Here is a 20,954-nt window from a genome sequence, read left to right as displayed (position 1 = left end):
TTAGGAAGAATTGGTACATGTAGCGTTGCCACAAATACATATAATCTTAATTTCCTATAGTTGTAGCAGGTTGTAGCACTTAAATATTAAAAAGTTGCTTTTTGGACAAAGCTAGAGCCCCAAATGTAAAGTTGGCGTATATTACGGTACCAACCTTCAAAGTTATAAAACCGCAATGATAACCTAGAGCTTAAAAAATCCGTCGTTAAATAAAATCTTTATTACGCATTCACACAATAGCACGTACGCTCACGTTTAAAACCAAATCACCCGGCATTATCTTCTAATACACCCAACTTTGTATGCTTGTAGCGTCTATGTACAGTCCATGGGCTATTTAGGTACAGTTCACTCCGTATGAAACGGAAGTAGCCAATTGTGGCGTCGAGTTACGGTGGCGGCCGGCAAATCCATCATTGTCTGTTGACCCGTATTATGTTGCTATGGGTACGCGGTCGGGACCGGCCTGACCCCGGAAAATTCTATACGAACAAATCACAACAGGTGGGACGCGGGAGAATGCCTATATATTGTTTGAACAAGCTTTTTTCCATCATAACTTTGAATAGGTATTGCACAAATATAAGAACAAGTAACCAGCTGTCCCAAAAACCTCTTTATCCATATACTTATACTATACTTAGGGGCTGTTTCACCATCCATTGATTAGTGTTAACTGGCGGTTAATTGTGATGCCGTCTCCGTCTATTCGAACAAAACAAATAGAGACTAGAAATATTTCTCATTATTACAGTCCACACCCGGTATTCGTCCACAGGCCTGCAGGGCTACTATAAATTCGAAAATCGAAGTTCGTATCGTACCGCCCCTCTCACTCTCGTTTTAAATAATGTAAGCGTCCGCGGGACGGTAGGTACGATACGAACTTCGATTTTCGAATTTCGTAGTAGCCCTGGTGACACGAGAAGTTTGCGGAGGGCGGCATAGTCGTATCTTGATGTCGTTTCTGTCTGTATTCAGCAGTGTCTAGAACCCGGCTTCATCGCAATACTTGTGACCCTCTAATACAAGTTTGCGACAATCAGTGCGCTTCAGTGTGTGCCATTGGCATCATTGCAGTACCTTACTTCTCAGTTCACCTCTAAAAATCTGCTGAGATATTCAATTCAACTTAACATCACCGTAACCATTATGTAGGTATTATCCAAATTGTTGAGGTTGTATTCTCTTCGCTCGAAATAATCTAGTTCATCGACCTAGCAATCATAACAGACGAATGCCAGATGAGCACAGATCATCGGCTTCCGATTTACAAACGCCTACTTTATGGCTATTAATCTTTACCGCTGCAGATATTAGAACAAAACACATTTGACATTCACAAGTTATTGATTCTCTATTCGCGGAAGCAAGAAAATTATGAGAGATTGGTGCGGTCATCGTTCATGTAACATTACATCTCATATTGCGTTTTCTAAATTTTTTTACCGAATAACGTCAATATACACAAGATACTATGTAGATACCTTCATCACTTGGTACAACTCAGACTATGACTAATTAACAACACTCATTTCAAAGATAGAGTGATTTGTTAAGCTTCCATTAAAATGAACCCCATATTTGACACGGTCTATCTGACATGGACTTGGAAGCCGAACTAAAAGCAGCAATTTTATATGCCTCTAGCGCGATTTTAGTGCGGCTTTCAAGATATTACCCTGGGTCAATGCCGAATACCCTTTTTCATCTTAATAAAATATTTTATTACACTCAAAATATTATGTATTCTACTCTGCTAGGGTTGCTATGACATATAGGTAGGAAGGTATACATACATATTTATTTGTAGGACCGGTCGTATGGCGTGGTGGAGGAGGTGGAGGTCACAATATGAGAACATGACTCTTCCACATATCAACCATGTGCCTTAAGGAGCCATCCATAAAGTACGCCACGCCAATTTTGACCATTTTTAGCCCCCTCCCCCCTTGTCACACTTGCCATGAAAATTGCAAAAAAATATATTGTTCCTATATCATAAACCGTCTGACCCCTCTTCCCCCCTAAATGTGTGACGTAATTTATATGGATGACCCCTAACAGAAAAGCTTTTTTATCCATGTAACTTCTGTGCTTTCGTTTTTTATATGGCACTGGTTCCTAAATGGCCCTTGAAGAAAATAGGTGTGTTATATTATTTTTAATATCCAACGAGTCCAGTCATAGTGCTTTACTTCTGTTACAATAAACGTGTAGTAACAGAGTGTAACCCTTGAAATAGGAGGTTTCAACCTACTTAACAGTAACAAGTGAAGAACAAAAGGCAGTTAAATTAAACGAGAATTAACAATTCAAACTAACTAATCAGCCGTGCACACAGCTATGAGCGAGGTTCAATTTGGAAATTAACGGTTCCGGTCGCTAAGCTCGCTTGCAGTGCAAACAAAGACAGGCCAATTAAAGTTGTAATTGATGGCAAGCGTGGATCGCGAGTTGCGACCGAGGAACTGTGCCTCCCTTTGCCACCTTCCGACCCCATCATAGCCGACATTCATTAGGTACGTTAACTAGATAAGTAGGTAGAGAACGAGGTAAGTGCGCATGAAATACGTTGCCAGGCATGCCCCTCATGAAAAATTTACGAAGGGCCAAATTTTTACATCATCCGATCTACCGTACTTGAGAAGGCTTTAGAGTGTCAACTCTCTTAATTACAAAAATACCATTTAGGCCAGATGCATAATTAATATTCAAAAACGTCGTTTCCGTAACAACCGGAGTATAAGTAGAATTTATTCTGATAAACATACGGTACCTGAGCCCAAGACAGTTTTTTGGCAACTTTCCAAAGACTTAGGTGAACGTTTGACCTGACAACGATAAGATAACCGACATTACTAGTGTTTAATGATTATTAATTACAATGGACTCCAACACCAGTTATATTATATAGTTCTACCAATATCACAAGGGAGTAGGATTACTATTTCGACCGCAAATTATATTTGTCAGCTTCGATATTACGACGCCATAATGTCTACAACACTCATCCTTTAATGTCTACCCACAGAATCAATACCTATCTTGGCAAAGAGGCTTGTCGTTATTACCTGCCAAACTAATCTCTTCGCTACATAGAAATCTTAATTAAACCGCGTAACAATATCTATTGAAACATCCTATATCTATTGATTATCTACTATCAAAATAAACAGGAGTTGGTGCAGAGCTTTAGCAAAACTTTACGTACCTGGTAAGTCTACCTACGATAAATTAAAATACGTTTTTATACCTTGGTAAAAAATTAAAGGTTGACAAACTTTCGGCAGACACGGGACGAATAGAAAATGTGGGAACGCAGCTCCGAGCATTGTTGTCAAACATTCATATGCCACTCGACTCACCCATAGCCGGGACATCCGCCGCTACTTCCGCCGCCAAAGATGGAAGATCGGCCGCCTAGTTCGTTGACAGCGCCACGAGCGTCCCCAATACAAAATTAAAAATAAATAAAGGGATTATGAGAGCAGAAATAGCAGCACGGCACACGGATATATATATCGATATCACAGCACAAGGTCTTTATTCATTTTCACGCGCGGCACGGCCGCAGCGGCCGGTGATCCGCGTAAACTTGCGTTCGGTTTGTCTTCAGAAGCTATTTTTGATGCAAAAGCGTTGGGACGCCAATGTCTAGAGCATGCATTGAATATGCAATGCCGTCAGCCTTGGGGCGTTGTGTGTGAGTAAATCACCTGCGCGCATCTTTAAACGCCGAGCCTAGGCAGCAGGTAAGTAGTCCTTGAATAGTGAGCACTAGCGGCCATATGTGCAGTTAGCGACAGCGAGGACATGTCTTTATAACTACTTACGTCAGTCGACTTGATATCTAATCAATTACGTTAAGTTAAATAGAATTGAATGGAAGAATTGGAGCACCTGATATTTTCTTATGTCGTTACTTATGAAGAAGGAACATTGTATAAATTGTCTGACCCTGCACCTATAAAAATAAACTAAGATTGGTAAAGGTAGAGCTATTATTACACAGATAGAGCTACTATTAACTGTATTGTTATAAAATATAATTTACCAACATCTCTAGCTACATTTATTAACTCTCCGAATATCGTTATTTTATACGCTCAGTGTTAATCATAGACAGCGTGATGTAGTAGAATAATAAAATGTAGTTTTTCTCATATATTTAATGTATATTTCCTTTCGAAGCATTGTTTGTGTAGAAGTATCACTTGTTAAAGCTATAGAGTGTGCCCATGTTTGTGTATTGTTCGTGAAACTGATAGCCCTTGGGCGAAGCGAAACGCGAAATGTGGGTATATAGGTAAGGCTCCCACCAGGTGAATGGGCGGTCTGATAAAGATCACGGAGAGGCATGGCTATAGGTAATCCAAAAACGATCGTCGTGGAAATCCTAAGGGAAAGCCTGTTATTTGGCAGCAGTGAAAGTCTGCCAATTGATATTAAGTAATGTCAGTCTTCAGCTTGGGCCGTGGTTCTCACGCAGATCCAGTGCGGAACGGGAACTTCACACACACTATTGAATTGCTTCGCAGGTTGTGCAGGTTTCCTCACAATTTTGTTCTTCACCGTAAATCTCGTGCTAAATTTCAAAGTAACGTCGCACATGGATTTTGAAAAACTCAGAGGTAGGTACGAGCCTGTATTTGAATATCCGCGTCGTACATTATTCTCGTTTATTATGGGTCGACAGTTACAGGTCAAAAATTACGTAATCGCACCCTTCCAATTTATAAATTAAATATTGTTTGTCATCTTAAAACAACGATCCGAAGGAAATACTAAATGCGACATCTTTACTCTACGTAGAGACAAAGTGACGTGTTGTTAGGAAACAGTCAGCAGCTCCGTGAAACAAATGAACAGTCAACAAAAAAAACCACACAAGCTCTTATTCTCTTGAAAATAGAGTCGTGTGTATTTCGTGATGAGCGCTGGCTGCTGTTGTTTAGCTACTCCTGTTTACTTCGCCTGTAGCGGAATAATAAGTGAGAAAATTGGCAGCTTTGTGTAATATTATTATTTACTGAAATATTTATCCTAACTAATATTATACTTACATTTATTCTTGTATTGCTAATTGGAATTTTTTCTCTATGTTTTCTGTAATACGTGTTAAATAAAGTGTCATTGTACTGTTTCGTATATACTTATTGGATCTAATATAAATTTGCTGAGTTTATAGGTATTATGATTACGCTTCGGAATAGTCGTTAAGTACCTAAATAATCGCAAACTGGTGTATGACGGGCGTCATCGCATAACACCGGATGGACTGAGTTTCGTGGTATAGTCAGCATTAAAAGTAGCGTTTTTTACTTTGTCGTTTTACAGCCACGCGTACAAACGGTCAGTGCTAATGCGACAGAGTAAAAAAGTGATCCGCTACTTTTGATGCTGACTGTACCAGGGGGGCTACTACGAAATTCGAATCAAAGTTTGAGTTGTACCGTCCCTCTCATTCTCCTATTAAATAATATTAGCGACAGACGAAGTTCTAATTTTGCACTTCGCGCTTCGTATAGGTTGCGGAAAGTTGAGATGGGGCAGCAACACTAACTTTAGATAAAATGTTCAGTTTTTAGTTGTCTACATACTGTTTAATTTTCTTTAAGCATAAAGGATTCATATTCGTAAAAACCGGCCAAGAGCGTGTCGGACACACCCAAAATAGGGTTCCGTAGCCATTACGAAAAACCTCAGTAATATTTTTCAAAGCATTTCGTATTTTATACGGAATCTTCCAAGTTTAGGTATATTTTATACCTTAGGCTGCTATTTACTCTTAAACTACTAATAATTCTCAAACAAACTTAGCCGTTATAGTTTTCCTTGAAAGTTTGATATACTTACTACCTACCATCCTGCAAATTTTTCCACCCACCGGTTTAGATTTTAGAGGGGGGGGGGGGACGCTCAATTATTATGAAAATTTGCACTTCAAAGTTGAATATTTCGAAAAAGAATCACTGAATCGAAAAATCGTCTTAGCAAACCCCTAATGGTTTTAAAAGGCCTGTCCAACGAACGATACTCCACACTATAGGGTTGGATGGAAAAAAAAATTACCCCACTTTACATCTATGGGAGGTACCCTAAAAAAATTTTTTTTATTGTACTATTTTGTCGGCGTAGTTTACATATATCTATATATATAAAAGAAGAAACTGACTGACTGACTGACTGACTGACTTATAGATCAACGCACAGCCCAAACCGCTGGGCCTAGAAACTTGAAATTTGGAATATATGTTCCTTAATAGATGTAGACGCGCACTAAGAAAGGATTTTTCGAAATTCCCACGGGATAGGGAATAAATGGGATTTATATTTTCACTTCGAAATGGCCCTATTTCCGTAACTATAATTATTAGAAACTTCAAATTTGGCATGCAAGTAGGTAATACTAACAGCTAAAAACGGTTTTCAGGATTTTCCGAAATTCCCGCGGGATAGTGAATAAATGGGATTTGTATTTTGACTTTAAATTAATGACCCTTTTTCCGTAACTTAATTATTAGAGACTTCAAATTTGGCGAGCAAGTAGGTAATACTAACAGTTAAAATCAATTTTCAGGATTTATCAAAATTCCCACGGGATAGGGAATAAAATGGGATTTATACTTTCGCTTCAAAGTGGCCCTAACTCCGTAATTATAAATATTAGAGACTTCAAATTTGGCATGCACGTAGATAATACTAATAGGTAAAAAATGTTTCAAAGATTTTCCGAATAGTTATCCCACGGGATAAAACGAATAAAGAGGATTTTATATACCAACTGAATCAGAAAACGCATAAGCTAAACCAATAAAATTGGGGACTGGAGATTTGGCAAACTGATGTAAATCTGGTAACAATTATTTAGCAGTGCTTGACATCCTGCTCATCCTGGCGAGGATCGTCTCCGTAGAAGTAAACTCCTCAAAAGTTGATGGCACACGCAAAAGACTTTACATGATTGTTAAATTTCAGTGACAATGCGTTTAAATGATATACACCGCCTGATGCTGCAGCCAGGGTCGTCTGCTGATGACGGAACTCCTCAAAGGCTGATAGCATTGATACGAAATTTTACATATACGTTCAACGAGCTGACACAATTACTTTGCTCACCCGCGACCTTTATCATAGCTACTTTTGTGCCTATGCAATGTGTGTTCATGCAGTTTCTCCACTTCCACACTGTAAGAACACACACAAATCACACAAATCCATCTATCACCACCACCACTTTAAACTGACGCGTTTCGAACTCAACCAGAGCTCATCTTCAGAGCAACACAACCGTTCAGCATGCTACGGTGTGAAATTTGGCATAGATGGACTAATGTAATACAGAGGTGCACTAGGGAAAATCTCATGTGATAGGAAAATGTCTCAACTTTGTTTGTTTCTTTGTTTGTTTGGGGTAATCTCTGAAACTACTGAGACGATTTAAAAAATCTTTTATCAATAGAAATATTCACTATCCTTGATTGACATTAGAGTACTATAAAAAAATGCAAACTTTCCGCAGAATAAAAATAAGTTTAAATTTTGAGGCAGATTTTCAAAATTATTTCAGTAATAGAAAGCTACAATGTTTCTCTAATCGACAATTAAGAATTTTAAAATAGATCATAACAGTAATTCATGTCCCGTGGGAACTTAACAATTTCTCGGGATATAATCCTATATCGTGTATGAAGTCGTGGGCAAAAGAAACGCGTAGTACTTTAACGTTTTCTAAAATTCCAACCCTGAATCAGCGAACCGGGGTTTGAAAGTTGGTAAGAATCATAATTAATTACATACGTATGTAGGTTGATTTTTGTATTACAAAATTTGCACCACTGTCTAAAAGAAAATCTGTCTGTATTTTTATTGCCATGTAATCCTCCGAAAAATTAATCAAAACACGAAACATGTATAGCAGAAAGTAAATGTATGTTACTCCAAATTTAACGCGAGCGAAGCCGCGGGCAAAAGCTAGTATATATATATACGTGCAAAATTGCAGCTTTCTAGCATTGATAGTCCCTGAGCAAAGCCGCGGACGGACGGACAGACAGACAGACAGACATGGCGAAACTATTTTATAAGGGTTCCATTTTTGCCATTTTGGCTCCGGAACCCTAAAAAACAACATGCGAAAGTTTAACTTTGCAAATTAATACCCTGGGCTGGGCAGGGCTGGGTGTTCTAGTACTCTAATAGTATTTTAATCCTTGATAGAAATGAGACCGATTGGCATTAAAAAAAAGTCAAATCTGTCGATTTTCTTGCTGACTGTACATTTTATCAAAAATCTGTGAATGTCGATTGTCATAACTCAAAAAGTTAGTAAAGATCTCCTAAGAGCATTTTCGCGTAGCAGCAAGGGATCTAGTAGCTGCCCTTGCTGCCCCATCTCAACTTTCCACCCTGTATAGTTACAGGTTACAGTATATTATAGTTACAGGGCCAATGGGGCTACTACGCCTACTACGAAATTCGTAGTTCGTATCATATCATTCCTTTCACTCTATTAGGTATTAAATAATATTAGCCTAAGCGGGACGGCCAGATACAAAGTTCGAATTTTGCACTTCGTAGTAAGTAGGTAGGTATAAGCAGGCAGGCGGTTCTGGACAAACGTACGGCCGGACTCCTAACCGGACGCCGCCACGTGGCTATTATCCGCTCCGATTGTATCGTTTGCTCGCGTTTTCTGTTTTTATACAATGTTAATATTTGTTTAAAACAATTGTGAAAAATAATTAGAGGGCCGCATTTGTAATGAATGAAGAACCTCTGGCCTTATTAACTCTCGGCGAACATACCTACTATACGAACATTAAATACTTTACGAATTTTATTAATGGGAACTGCATGGTGATGTGCAATTGTGCATATTTTTTAATTCTTAAAACTTAACTAGAATTTCACACGATTTTTACAGCATCTAGAAACCATTGACATAATATAATCATAGTAAGTGTTTGCAGTACCTTACAAGCCAAAAAGAAAATTATATGTCTTCTGATAAAGTTCATACTCGAATGAACATAATAATATAATATCTACGCAATTAAAACGGTATTGGCGTCTACTCTATAGTACTGTGAGAAGCGAACTGTCAAAGTGACATTTCGTTTAAGAAACAAGCAAGGATTTATTTATGTCCCCTTCACTTGTTCGCATAAAATTAAAATGCGACGCGAGTTTTTTTTATACCGACTCCATAATTAATTGGTAACTCCGTTACCTAGAAACTATTGATTGAAGGTTGCGCGCAGGCGCGAGCGCTGGCTCAGGTTCATTCAGCAGTGTGCTATTGAGACAAGCTTGTGGAGAGAGGCTAGGCGGCTGGTGCCAAGTATGAGTGAGTGAGGCATAATATCACTTAACGTTACAACACAAACAAAAGGAAACCTAGCCAGCTAGTGTCTATCGGGGAGTCGCAAGGGAGGGTTGTGAAAATGACGGGTGTGGACGAAATACTTAATTACAAGCCGAGCCCGGACGACGACTTCTACGCGTTGCTGGGATGCGATGAGAACTCTTCGGTGCGTACCTGATACCGTTTATCAAACTCTTTATTATTTAAATGTATTGATTGTATTGCTCTGCTTGTTGACCTTATTGCCCGAGGTCGTAAGTGTTGACCTACATTTTTAAAGTTTTTTTTTCAATTCAATGGGATTTCTGCGCGATACGTAGATGACAAGATACACTAGTCAGGAGGAAAATCTCACACACAAATGCTATGGGAAAACCTGATGTCAACATCATTAATGTTGTCATTAATGTACTAAACACCATTAGTGTACCAACATTTCAGATATGATCATGTTTTGTTTTAGCTAAAAACAAAGTCAATTTGTTGTTATTAATATCAAATGTTTACACGCAGAGAGCAATATTAGCAGGTGTTTTGTGACTAAGTAAATAACAAAATACAAATTATTACAAAGACTAGTTATGATAATGACAATTAAATAAACTTGCATTCATTGTATTGAAAAAATGGTTTTTAATATTTTTAATTTTGACATATTCAAATCGCTATCAAATTCAAATAAAATGATTTATTCAGTAAATAGGCCGCAATGGCACTTTTACACTCATTTTTAAACTACAAGCTTTCGGAAAGACCATCATTGCCAAGAAGAATGCGCCGCAACTTGGCAGAAAGTCATTTTTCAAAAAATGATAATGACAATTAAAAAACTTGCACATTGTATTGAAAAAATGGTTTTTAATATTTTTAATTTTGACATATTCAAATCGAAAAAAAATACAAAAAATAACACATCATTTTTTAAATACAGGGATGTATTGCCAAGGGGTCCCTTAGTACATAAAAAAAATTACTAAACAAACATATACAGGGATGTATTCCCTTAGTTACAATACTTGAAACATTATTTTAGTGAAACTTTTTAAAGTTATTGCTAGTAGTTAAAGTAACAGATAAAAACTTGTTTTTATACAAGCTAATGATAATTACAATGTTTATTATATATTTAATAACAGGAGGAGCAAATAACAGCAGAGTTCAAAATACTGGCTCTGCAGCATCATCCTGATAAAAACGATGGAGATAAAGAAGCTGAAGCCAAGTTTCAAAAACTAAAGGTAATATAGGTACAGCAGAAATCTGCCACTGTCTATCTTTAGTTTGATTGTGAGCCTTGAGTTTTGAAATAAATATTATTATTATTACTGCCATGTTGAAACCTTTAGACGACTGGATGGCCAAGTGGTTGGAGAACCTGACTATGAAGCTTGAGGTCCCAGGTTCAATTTTCGGCCGGGGCAGATATTTGAATGAATAATACAAATGTTTGTTCTCGGGTCTCGGGTGTTTAATATGTATTTATCTATATAAGTATGTTTATCTGTTGCCTAGTATCCACATTACAAGCTTTGCTTATTTAGGGACTCTGTCAATTGGTGTCAAGTTTCCCATGATATTTATTTAATTTTTATTTAAACCTTTAAAACATATATTTTTTTAATTTAGCAGATATAGAATCATTCAAGTACATAAGCACCACCACCACAAGCATATGTCTATAATGAATGTCCACAAGGACTTTAATTAATGAGCCACCATGGAACTATTTCACAGTAAACTTCATAGTGACATCGCATTACTTAACAAGGAAAATCGTAATGACTTTTCCTTTGAAAAGGTTCTATGGTGGTTCATGAATTAAAGCCCTTGACGTACCAGTGTAAGGATCTTTGCTTAGCTTATTTTTCTTTGTATGCCAATATATACTAACGAAATATATGGCGGCCAAGTTCTTGCATTTTTGGCTATGTTATTATTGATAATATATTTTCTGAAACACTAATTTGGCCATTGCCAATGAGAATGAAATTTTGTAACAATACAAAATCTTCTCTTGATTTTTGTTTGATGGTCACGGGCCGGATTTCAAGCCATATACACATGCTTATTTACATATAGTTTATATGTAGTCTATTGATATTGATATGTATTAAATTAGTGTTTATTTATTGTTTTGTATTAGTGTACCCATATATGTATGTGTAGGTATTTATTTCTTATTTTTGATGTATTGTTTAGGTTAATTTAAATTTTTTGATCCTTTTATCTTTCCATTGTAGTATCTACTCTTGTTTCTGTTGTCCTTTCAATCATTCAAAGGTTAACTGGAAGAGATCCCTTTAAGGGATAAGTTCGCCTTTGTACCTCTCTTTCTCTTGTTAATTGTAATTTTTATATGTTTTATGTACAATAAAGAGTTACAACAGCAACAACAACATATTTTCTCGAATCGAATTGCTTTAAAATTCCAGAGAAATAATGCGTTGTTTGGGAGAAACTTGTCAAAATAGTGTTGTAGAGCGCCATCCTGCTCTGTCTCGTTTTTTTGTCCCGTTCTGGCGGTTCACTTTTATATTATAGATAGTAAACTAAATTTAACCTTAAATTTAACCAAGTAAAATTCATTTGGCTTGTTTACAAAACAAAATAAATAATGAATAAGTAGTAATATCGACATTGTAATGACTTCAAAGCAAGCAGATTTATTTCTTGTGGGAATAGGAGAGAGTTGAAGAACATGGTCAAGCAAGATATTCATAAAATACCTACTCTCACCTAAAATCCGTTGACATATTGTGGTACTTTTATTTGTAGGGAACTCACTTCCTTAAAGCGTCTACACCTTGGTCTTCAAAAAAAACTTTTTTTTTCACAGGAGGCAAAGGAAACATTGTGTGATCCAGCCAAGCGCGCACTCTACGACAAATGGAAGAAAAGTGGCATCGCAATGAGCTACAAACAGTGGCTCGGAATGAAGGACCATGTGCAACAGTCAATGCATTGGTCTAAGCCCAACACTAAGGCAAGTTCAATATATTTTTTTCCATGGAATGCTCCTCTTTGCATAAAAAATTAAACTGGATACATACATACGACATACGAGTTATATGCTTGAAATGTTTAGTTTCTCATCACATCCATTTACTACTCTTTATAAATGGTAGTAGGTATATTTGTTGTTTCGTTACGTTCTGTTTGTGTTATGCAAACTAAAATATGCTTTGGTACCTATTGCATACTGATTTAATGATCAGAAAACGAATGTTCTTAAAAATAAAAAACGATTTCCGACCTACTTCAATTAAAGTTAATTACTTACTTTTTTACTTAGTCATAAATTTTGATTTATAATTAGATTCAATAAAAATCTTTAAATATTAGATCAGTCTAAGCCGAAGTTTTTTTTGTTATTATTTAAATAAACAGTTTTTTTTATTTGCAAAAAATATATATTAATTTATATTTGGCTTATACTTTTATTTTTTATTGCAATAGTTTAAAATAATGTGTGATAGCTTTTTAAGTATTTACAGTATATAAAAAAATGCAAAAGTTAAACAAAAAAGTTTTTATTATTTTCACTTACTCGTATAACTAACTTTAAAACTGTTCAATTAAAAAAAAATCTCCACAAGAGAAAGTTTTCGATAAAACAAGTCTTGACTTATAATTGTAGTCCGATTATCTAAAATGGACTATTAGGTCTCCGCCCAGCATTTACGGCGATGGACGACGCATCGCCACTGAAGAGTTAGCGCATTTTTTTATATAAAGAATAACATCCCGTTGAAAAAAACAGATTACGTTGATTTTTCAAAAGTTACAGTTATTTGTTAAAAAATATTTCTGTTACTAATATTTTGACTTTAATTTTAAAGGATCGCATGCTGGAAGGCGAGGCCGGGCGCGCTTCAGGCCCCTCAAGCCTGGGCCCGGCCAACTCCGCGGCCCGTCGCGCCTCCGAGGGCGGCGCCGCCCTGTGGGGTCGTTGGGGCGGCAACCAAGAACCCCCATCCGAAGTCATATCCAAGTTCCGTAACTACGAAATCTAAACCCATCCCGTTTCAAACTTCAGGGGCCGTACTTATTCTTTGCGTTGGAGAGATTACATGTGCCCTAATCTCTTAAATTGTAATGCATTTATAATGTACTTAATTCAGTCGTACCTACCATAAACCTGCCCGTTTATTTTATGATCACCAGGCTGATTATTAAACAACACTTGCCAATTGTAACGTAACGTATTAAAAAAGTAAGTGTAATGTTAAGTATTAATTAATTTAGATTTAAAATGGCACAATATTCATCATGTCAGCTCATTAAAATAATGTTACTCGAATGTGGCTCGATATCTTTTTCTGGGAATTACTCAGTGTTCGATGTGTTTCATGGTATTATATGTACTTCGTTGTAAGTAGGCAGCATGTTGACGTTAGCGCCCCGTCCCGGCCGAGTGGCTCGTGTCTGACACTCGTAGCGATATATCTTTAGTTTTAAGCTGTGCACATTCCTAAAACTTATGAGTCTGAATATGAAACATCTCTGCTGTAGAACAATATGTTAGTCTACTAAAGAATCTATGATATTTTGAAGATTTTATATTTTTGATCCTCTTTTAAGACTATTTATCTTACTGTATAAGAACTAAATATTACTTTAATGAGAGGGAGTATATGAAATTGTATTGTTGTGAGATACGTACAGGGTATAAATGAAGGCAGGTTGGTCGCTTCTGTTATTTGTTCCATTAGTTTCTTGAAGCTCATCTTGTAAGTTTCTCATTTGTTGACAAGATCTGACATTCATGATTGTCCTAAAATAGGTGTTGTGTTCCCATGTTAGAGTTGTGTAGAGTTTAAATAAATCATAAAATGATATATGTTAAATGTTTTCATTAGTGTTTACTTTACATGTTTAATAAATCAGTGTTATTAAATAGTTGAGATACTAATTAGTAGGAAGTTTAAATTTTTAATGTTTTACTCAATAAGAATCTCTATCAAAAATAATGCCAAATGTATGTTTTTATTTTTGATGTAAAATGACCTTTGGAACAATAAAGTATACCGTACATTTTTTTTTTTATTCGACTGGATGGCAAACGAGCAAGTGGGTCTCCTGATGGTAAGAGATCACCACCGCCCATAAACATCTGCAACACCAGGGGTATTGCAGACTCGTTGCCAACCTAGAGGCCTAAGATGGGATACCTCACCTGCCAGTAATTTCACCGGCTGTCTTACTCTCCACGCCGAAACACAACACACATGATCTTCGTTATTTTTATATGTGGGACGAGGGATCAAGGAAGGTGTTGAAACAGACGTAAATCAAAGTAGTTAAATTCACTAACATCAACACTTATATTTTAGAAAACTTGACACAACGACATCATTTATTACTTACGTAAAACTGGGCCATGATTATGATGAAGACACCATTTTCGCCCTGAGTACTATTTGAGCGAAATGTGTATTGGATTAAGTTCCGAACGTATGGAATTACATCATTGCATTAGGACGACTTAATAGGACCGGGAATTGGTGCCTCCAGAATCAACGAACCTAAGGCAGTGGAGTTGTTCCTTCAACTGCTTATACCTCTTACGAAGTAATCATAATACTTAGTCACTCGTCAATACGCACATTTCATAGAAAGTTCTCTGTAAACAAAACACATCACATCCAAATAGCTCAGCAGCAAAGAAAACATGTTTTCACGCAACTGTCCTGTTTACGGATTCCGTGGATTCTTCAGTAGGAAAAGGTGTGACGCAGACGTAGGCCAAGTATGCAAACTGTTATGACTATACTGAATATAAAGTAAGTAAATCCGTTGTTCCTTTTTTAAGTTAAATAGTCGTACAGCTTTTGTCCAATTCATTGTATATTAACCGGAATAGCTAATCATCAGGTAATTTATTTACTAAATCTGGAACCGTAGAACCCGTCTTTTGGGAAGACCCAATGAGGGCTATCGCGTATATGAATTCGCCACTAGAGGCGCTAGTGTTGCGTGAGGTCTCCGAAATGTCAAATCTCATAGTTTTTGGGTGAGCTACGCGGGTTTATTTATAATTAAAATAATTTTGTGTATATTTTGGAATATCTGAAATTAATTATGGCCAATATGCGTTCCGGGGCAATGAATGTCTTTGTCCTCCCTTTTTTCCTAACAAAACGGGGACTTTGCAACACTGTGGCATGCTCGATATTTTTATGGTACGGTTTTAAGGTGTATTAAATATGATTTTAATCTAAACTATGTTTTCACGCCCGTCAGACTTTGAAAGCCATACTTAAAAACCTCACGCAACAGTGCGCCATCTAGTGAGACAAAAAACGATAGCCCTCATTGCATAGTATCTAATAGACATTTTCTACTGATGATGAGTAGGTAGGTTATTTCATTAAGACTAAGGTTTTTAGGGTTCCGGAGCCAAAATGGCAAAAACGGAACCCTTATAGTTTCGCCATGTCTGTCTGTCTGTCTGTCCGTCCGTCCGCGGCTTTGCTCAGGGACTATGAATGCTAGAAAGCTGTAATTTTGCACGGATATATATGTAAACTACAACGACAAAATTGTACAATAAAAACTAAAAAAAATTTTTTTAGGCTACCTCCCATAGACGTAAAGTGGGGGTGATTTTTTTCTCGTCCAATCCTAAAGTGTGGGGTATCGTTGGACAGGTCTTTTAAATGTAAACCGGTGGGTGGAAAAAATTGAAAAAATTCAGGATGGTAGTAAGTATATCAAACTTTGAAGAAAAACTATAACGGCTAAGTTTGCTTGAGAATGTTAGTAGTTTTACTCTTAAATAGCAGCTTAAGGTATAAAATATACCTAAACTTGGAAGATTCCGTATAAAATACTTAACCAAATAAATACTATTAACTTATTGTTTTCGTAATGGCTACGGAACCCTATTTTGGGCGTGGCCGACACGCTCTTGGCCGGTTTTTTTGTTTCTCATTAACTTCCATAAAAATTACTTGATTGAAAACGAAATGTGCCAGTAGGTAAACGCATCCATAGGTAAAATAATTGTTCGGACTAGTTTATCGAAAATCGCGTTAGACCAAAAACGTATATCATTTTGCAGATATCTTGATATAAACTAAAGCTTATTTTAATGTGTAGGTAACCAGAAAAAATCAGCTTGGAAATATTTGAGTGATACAAGATCTCAAAGAGAAATGCGTAGGTAATAATATCTATGTACTACTTATTACATAAAAAGCAGGATAATTTTCTTCTAAAACCAAGAGAAAAGGGAAGGTACTTATCATTCCCGTGGTAAGCAAGTCAAGGAGGGGTAAAGGCGGCTACTTGCGGAGAAAAAAAAAAAAACGGACCTCAACTCTATAATCCTTCGATCTATAAATAATAAAAAGTAATGCACATTTGTTGATTTAAAAACTACTTACTGTTTCCTTTTCCCCGTAGTGTCTCTAACCTTACTTAACCCATTAAGTATCACAGAATAACTAATAGTCCCATATGTTATTTAATATACCTATCTAAATAAAAGGAATTTTCGCGGATTAAGATTCTATTATACCAAAAAAACATAACACTCCTTCGGGCAGTCGGGTAAAAATGTAAGCTTAGTTCTTACCTACCATCTTCTTTATTAGGTAACAGGTACTGTATTGCACTAGTACTAAGTACTTATGCACTTACACGGTACACTGTATACACGGTACACATATTGCACGGTATTTTGATAATATCAATCGATGTAATAATAATAATAATAGAAATTTAAATAATCGTAAAGCATAGATCTAATGGTCAAAATGAAGGTGGTTCAAATGAAACGCGCCCAGAGTCGCTCTCCAGACTACATTGGATAGGTATTATGATTATGGCATCCACAGATACCATAAATCAGCATTAAGTATGTAAGGTCAAGAGCCGTTGTCAAGGCTGCCGTCATGGTGGTCAAACCCATTACGGTTATCTTGAAGTGCCTCAAGGTATATTTAAGTCTAGGTATTGTAGTTTCGGTGGCGTGCGCGCAACTTATTGCATGAGTTACCATGAAGCTTTAAGTCTTCTCATATTCATCTCGTTTGAAAATTCAACGCAATCTAATATCAGGAAATTGTTAATTTTTAATAATTCGTAGTCCTACAAGGAATCCATTATAGTTTTGCCATGTCCGTAAGTCCATCCGTCCGTCCGTCCGTCCGCTGCTATACTTAGTGCTAGGAATAGATAAAATAAGCGTGGGGTACCGTGGGTAAGTCTTTCAAAAAAATATGGTTTTGGCAAATTAGTTTTCGATTTAGGGACCCATGCCAAAAACCCCACATTATGTATGAACTTATATTATGGTAGAGGTAACTACTCAGCAGGACGTCAGTAGTACGTAGCCTTTCTATGTTCATTTGACACGCTCGAGTACTTAAATTGCAAAATCCCTTCTTGGGCTCCTCTACTGTTACCTACCTGATGCTCTCAAGCTTTATAATAACAAATAAGTAAATTATATTTAAGTGGATAAAGGGCATTCCACCAGTGGCGGATTTATGTTTTTTAGGAGTGTAGGCCACTTTATATCCGCCGCCCTATGTAACTTTCTAAAATAATAATTTTCTCGAAATCTGCCGCCCCTAGGCCGCGGCCTATACGGCCTATTGACAAATCCAGGACTGCATTCCACCCTCCTATGTCAACCTAATTTACTACTTAACATCAGTAAATAAGAACTTTCCCTCCGAATGGCACCCACAAAATTCCATAAAGTAAAACAGATTTTACAATCGAAAGTATAACGGAGTGCCGTCGATTCGGGCGCACGGCCCACACTACGCATTGCGTGAAATCCCATAGCCGAAAGACCAAAAATACCCGTACCTCCATAGACCTACTCGGAAGTAGGTACCTACAGGTTGCTACACCGTTGCCAAGCTGCAGTGTTAGAGAGCAGTTTGAGATTCTTACCTGTAAGCTGGCATGATCACCGTACTTATTTACATAGGTATAGTTCTTTGATATATTATGTAGATACACTGTGCTCTGGTGTTGCGAGCGTCCATGAGCAAATGGCGCTCACTTGCCATCAGCTAACCCACTTGCTCGTCCACCAAGCTATCTCTAAAAAAACAATCGAGAATAAATCGAGTTGTCACCGACTCGTGCGCACCGTACCTACCCGCGTTGCGAGGATTCCATTCGGTGGATGTTTACAGTTGTCGGCTCCGGTTGCGTCGTTAGCCGGCGACGGCAGGCTAGTCCACCACCAGTCCATTGCCAGCTCTTGGCTGATGCGAGTGATAGTGGAAACAATTAAGTGATATTGGCAAAATAAGTTAGTTAAAAAAAACAGGTAATTGAGTTCAGTGTTGGAGGACAGGATTTTCGGGTGATTTTGATTAGTAACGCGGGTTTATTTCGTCTTGAGCCCTTGAGTTGATGACCAGTAAATATACTAGTGGGTAATAAATAAATGCACCGTCCGTAAAATTTTAAATTTGTTGCTTTTCTGTGAAATTCAAAGGTGTTAATCTTAAAGTCAGATACTGAGGCAGCCTGATGCAGCGCACAGCTGATATGAATGAAGTCAAATACTTATTGTAAAGGGAAGGTTTCAGATCTTACATTCGGTAGGTAAAGCTGAGAAAGCTTCAGACTTAAGCTGATTTTTCTGCGCCCTTTTTTGATACCTCTGTGGAATCTTTTCTCAGACAATTTCACATTGAGTCTTTGGCAGATGTGTGGTACTAGTGGTAGGTATGTAAATATGACACTAGAGGTGTTTGACACCACCATTCAAAGGACAGGTACTTATTATGAGCTCTCAAACCGTGGTTCCATAGATTTTGAACTAAGCTATAATGAGCTGTGACGTGAGTTATTTGTCAACTCAATTGACTATTTATTTGTTTCAAGTACTTAACTAATAAAGACCATACTGCAGTTAACCTCCTGAGGCCCACCATATATCCCTAAGATCCCATTTAGGGATAAGTTCGCCTTTGTACTCTTTTGTTGTTGTTTTTTTTATATTATTTTTGTGTTTTACGTACCTACAATAAAGTATTTACATGCATACATAGATACATGTGTAAATAAAAAAAAATGTCAAAGCAATTATGCAACTGTTTCGTTCGGGTATATAAATGCATTTTGACAATTGAGAAACAAAAAAATACTTTGTAACATTGTCATAGGTCCGTAATTCCCTTGAATTTGTTGTGTAATCTTAGGCAATCTGGTGGAAATCCAATACGGCGCCACGCCAATCAGAAGTCAATCTCCTGTATGTACTTCACTTTTCATACCTACGCTCGGCGGTCGCTCTAAGGTTGTCAACTATGGCTTATGCACCAAAAAACTACCGTGGTAGTCGCACTCTTATCTAGTTGTTTGATTTATTGTTAAGAATGAAACGGGAAGAATGGAAATCATTTTAAGTTAATGTCATTGTTATATATTATAAATTTGTCACAGAAAATATCTTGCGACGATTTCGTTATTGGCGAAATTAAACGATTATTTAATTTAAACAACCGTCCACTGAACAGTTATAATAACTTTTTTTTTGTTGCTCCATTATTGCACAAAAAAGTTCAGACACGTGTCTCAAGCGGATGGCACTCGCGCTCGCACTGGTCCCAAACGGCCCGAGATACCGTGTCCGTGAGCAGTGTCTATGTGTGCGTTGCTCGAGGGCACTTGTATGGAGAATGACTTCTGAACTATCTGTGTTTTGTGGCTACGCCTTTGTACACCAACTAGCTAGTTAGGCTCCCTAGGTGCAAGAACGCTGTGAACAAATACTAAGCATGTAAGGGCGCGAAACCCCTGAACTATCCTACTGCAGTCAGCAGAAAAATAAGGTGGGCATTAAATAATCGTATGTATTCTTAAATTATTTATGGCATCACATCACATCACATTTTTCATCACAAAAAAGGAGGAGGTTCTCAATTTGTGTGTATGTTTTTTTTGTATGTTTGTTACGTGATAACTCCGCCAATTGTGGGCCGAATTTAAAATTATATTTTAGTTCTAAAGGACGTACTTCCGAGATGGTCCCATTGATACCAAGTCAGGATCTGATGATGGGATCTTAGAGAAATCGAGGGCAACCCTCGAATTTTTAAAGCACACCTATAGCGATTTTGTCATTTTTAATACCAAGTCAAGTATGTACATTCAGAAAGTATCATTTGGTGAACTGGACCCTGATAAAGAAGACTGAAGGTACCAGTAGGTAGGTACTCTGTTATAAAATTATATAACTTTGCCGTGTTTAAGCTTAATGGAATCGTTGTGAGGTGCACTTTGGCTACAAATCACTAAAAACTATGATAGAAATAAAAAAATTAACCGACTTCAAAACCTTGAAAATAATTTTCTGCTAGTTTGAAGTCGGTGCCGTAGCACGAGCCAGCAGGAGTGATTGAAGCCCAATATATAGTGTAGGTGAGGTAGACGACTAATTATTTTCAAGGTTTTTGAAGTCGGCTCCATTTTTTGTTAAAAATTTTTTCATCAGTTATGTTAAGTAGATACAGTCGCCATCAGATCATCAGAGGAGCGGCCGAGGTGGTCAAAATATCGGAACATGCACTCTATTCTCAAGGTATTACAGTTGATATCCGACATTTTT

General features: G+C 37.1%; 2 protein-coding genes across 2 annotated transcripts in view; one reads left to right on the top strand and one right to left on the bottom strand.

Moving 5' to 3' along the window:
• stumps (DBB domain-containing protein stumps) overlaps positions 1 to 5,117 on the bottom strand; it is a 33,763-nt gene extending 28,646 nt beyond the window's left edge. The window contains exon 1 of the mRNA XM_074093493.1: positions 3,369 to 5,117. Within this exon, the coding sequence (XP_073949594.1) occupies positions 3,369 to 3,372 (4 nt within the window). The 5' untranslated portion in view covers positions 3,373 to 5,117. The remainder of the gene's footprint in view (positions 1 to 3,368) is intronic.
• A 4,017-nt stretch (positions 5,118 to 9,134) lies between these two features.
• jdp (DnaJ domain-containing protein) lies at positions 9,135 to 14,404 on the top strand. The gene is made up of 4 exons (XM_074093491.1): positions 9,135 to 9,536; positions 10,507 to 10,608; positions 12,207 to 12,353; positions 13,210 to 14,404. The coding sequence occupies exons 1-4, from the start codon at positions 9,450 to 9,452 to the stop codon at positions 13,381 to 13,383; spliced, it is 510 nt and encodes a 169-aa protein (XP_073949592.1). The 5' UTR covers positions 9,135 to 9,449; the 3' UTR covers positions 13,384 to 14,404.
• The last annotated feature ends 6,550 nt before the right edge of the window (positions 14,405 to 20,954 follow it).

This window comes from Choristoneura fumiferana, chromosome 10, assembly GCF_025370935.1.
Source record: "Choristoneura fumiferana chromosome 10, NRCan_CFum_1, whole genome shotgun sequence".
Lineage (NCBI taxonomy): Eukaryota > Metazoa > Arthropoda > Insecta > Lepidoptera > Tortricidae > Choristoneura > Choristoneura fumiferana.
This window is presented reverse-complemented; position numbering and strand designations above follow the sequence as displayed.

Bases quoted from the DNA above. Each gene is read 5' to 3' on its own strand.
- jdp (XM_074093491.1), top strand. From the start codon at position 9,450: ATGACGGGTGTGGACGAAATACTTAATTACAAGCCGAGCCCGGACGAC. The intron at 10,609-12,206 runs GTAATATAGGTA...TTTTTTTCACAG, and splicing joins CCAAGTTTCAAAAACTAAAG to GAGGCAAAGGAAACATTGTG. The intron at 12,354-13,209 runs GCAAGTTCAATA...TTAATTTTAAAG, and splicing joins GGTCTAAGCCCAACACTAAG to GATCGCATGCTGGAAGGCGA.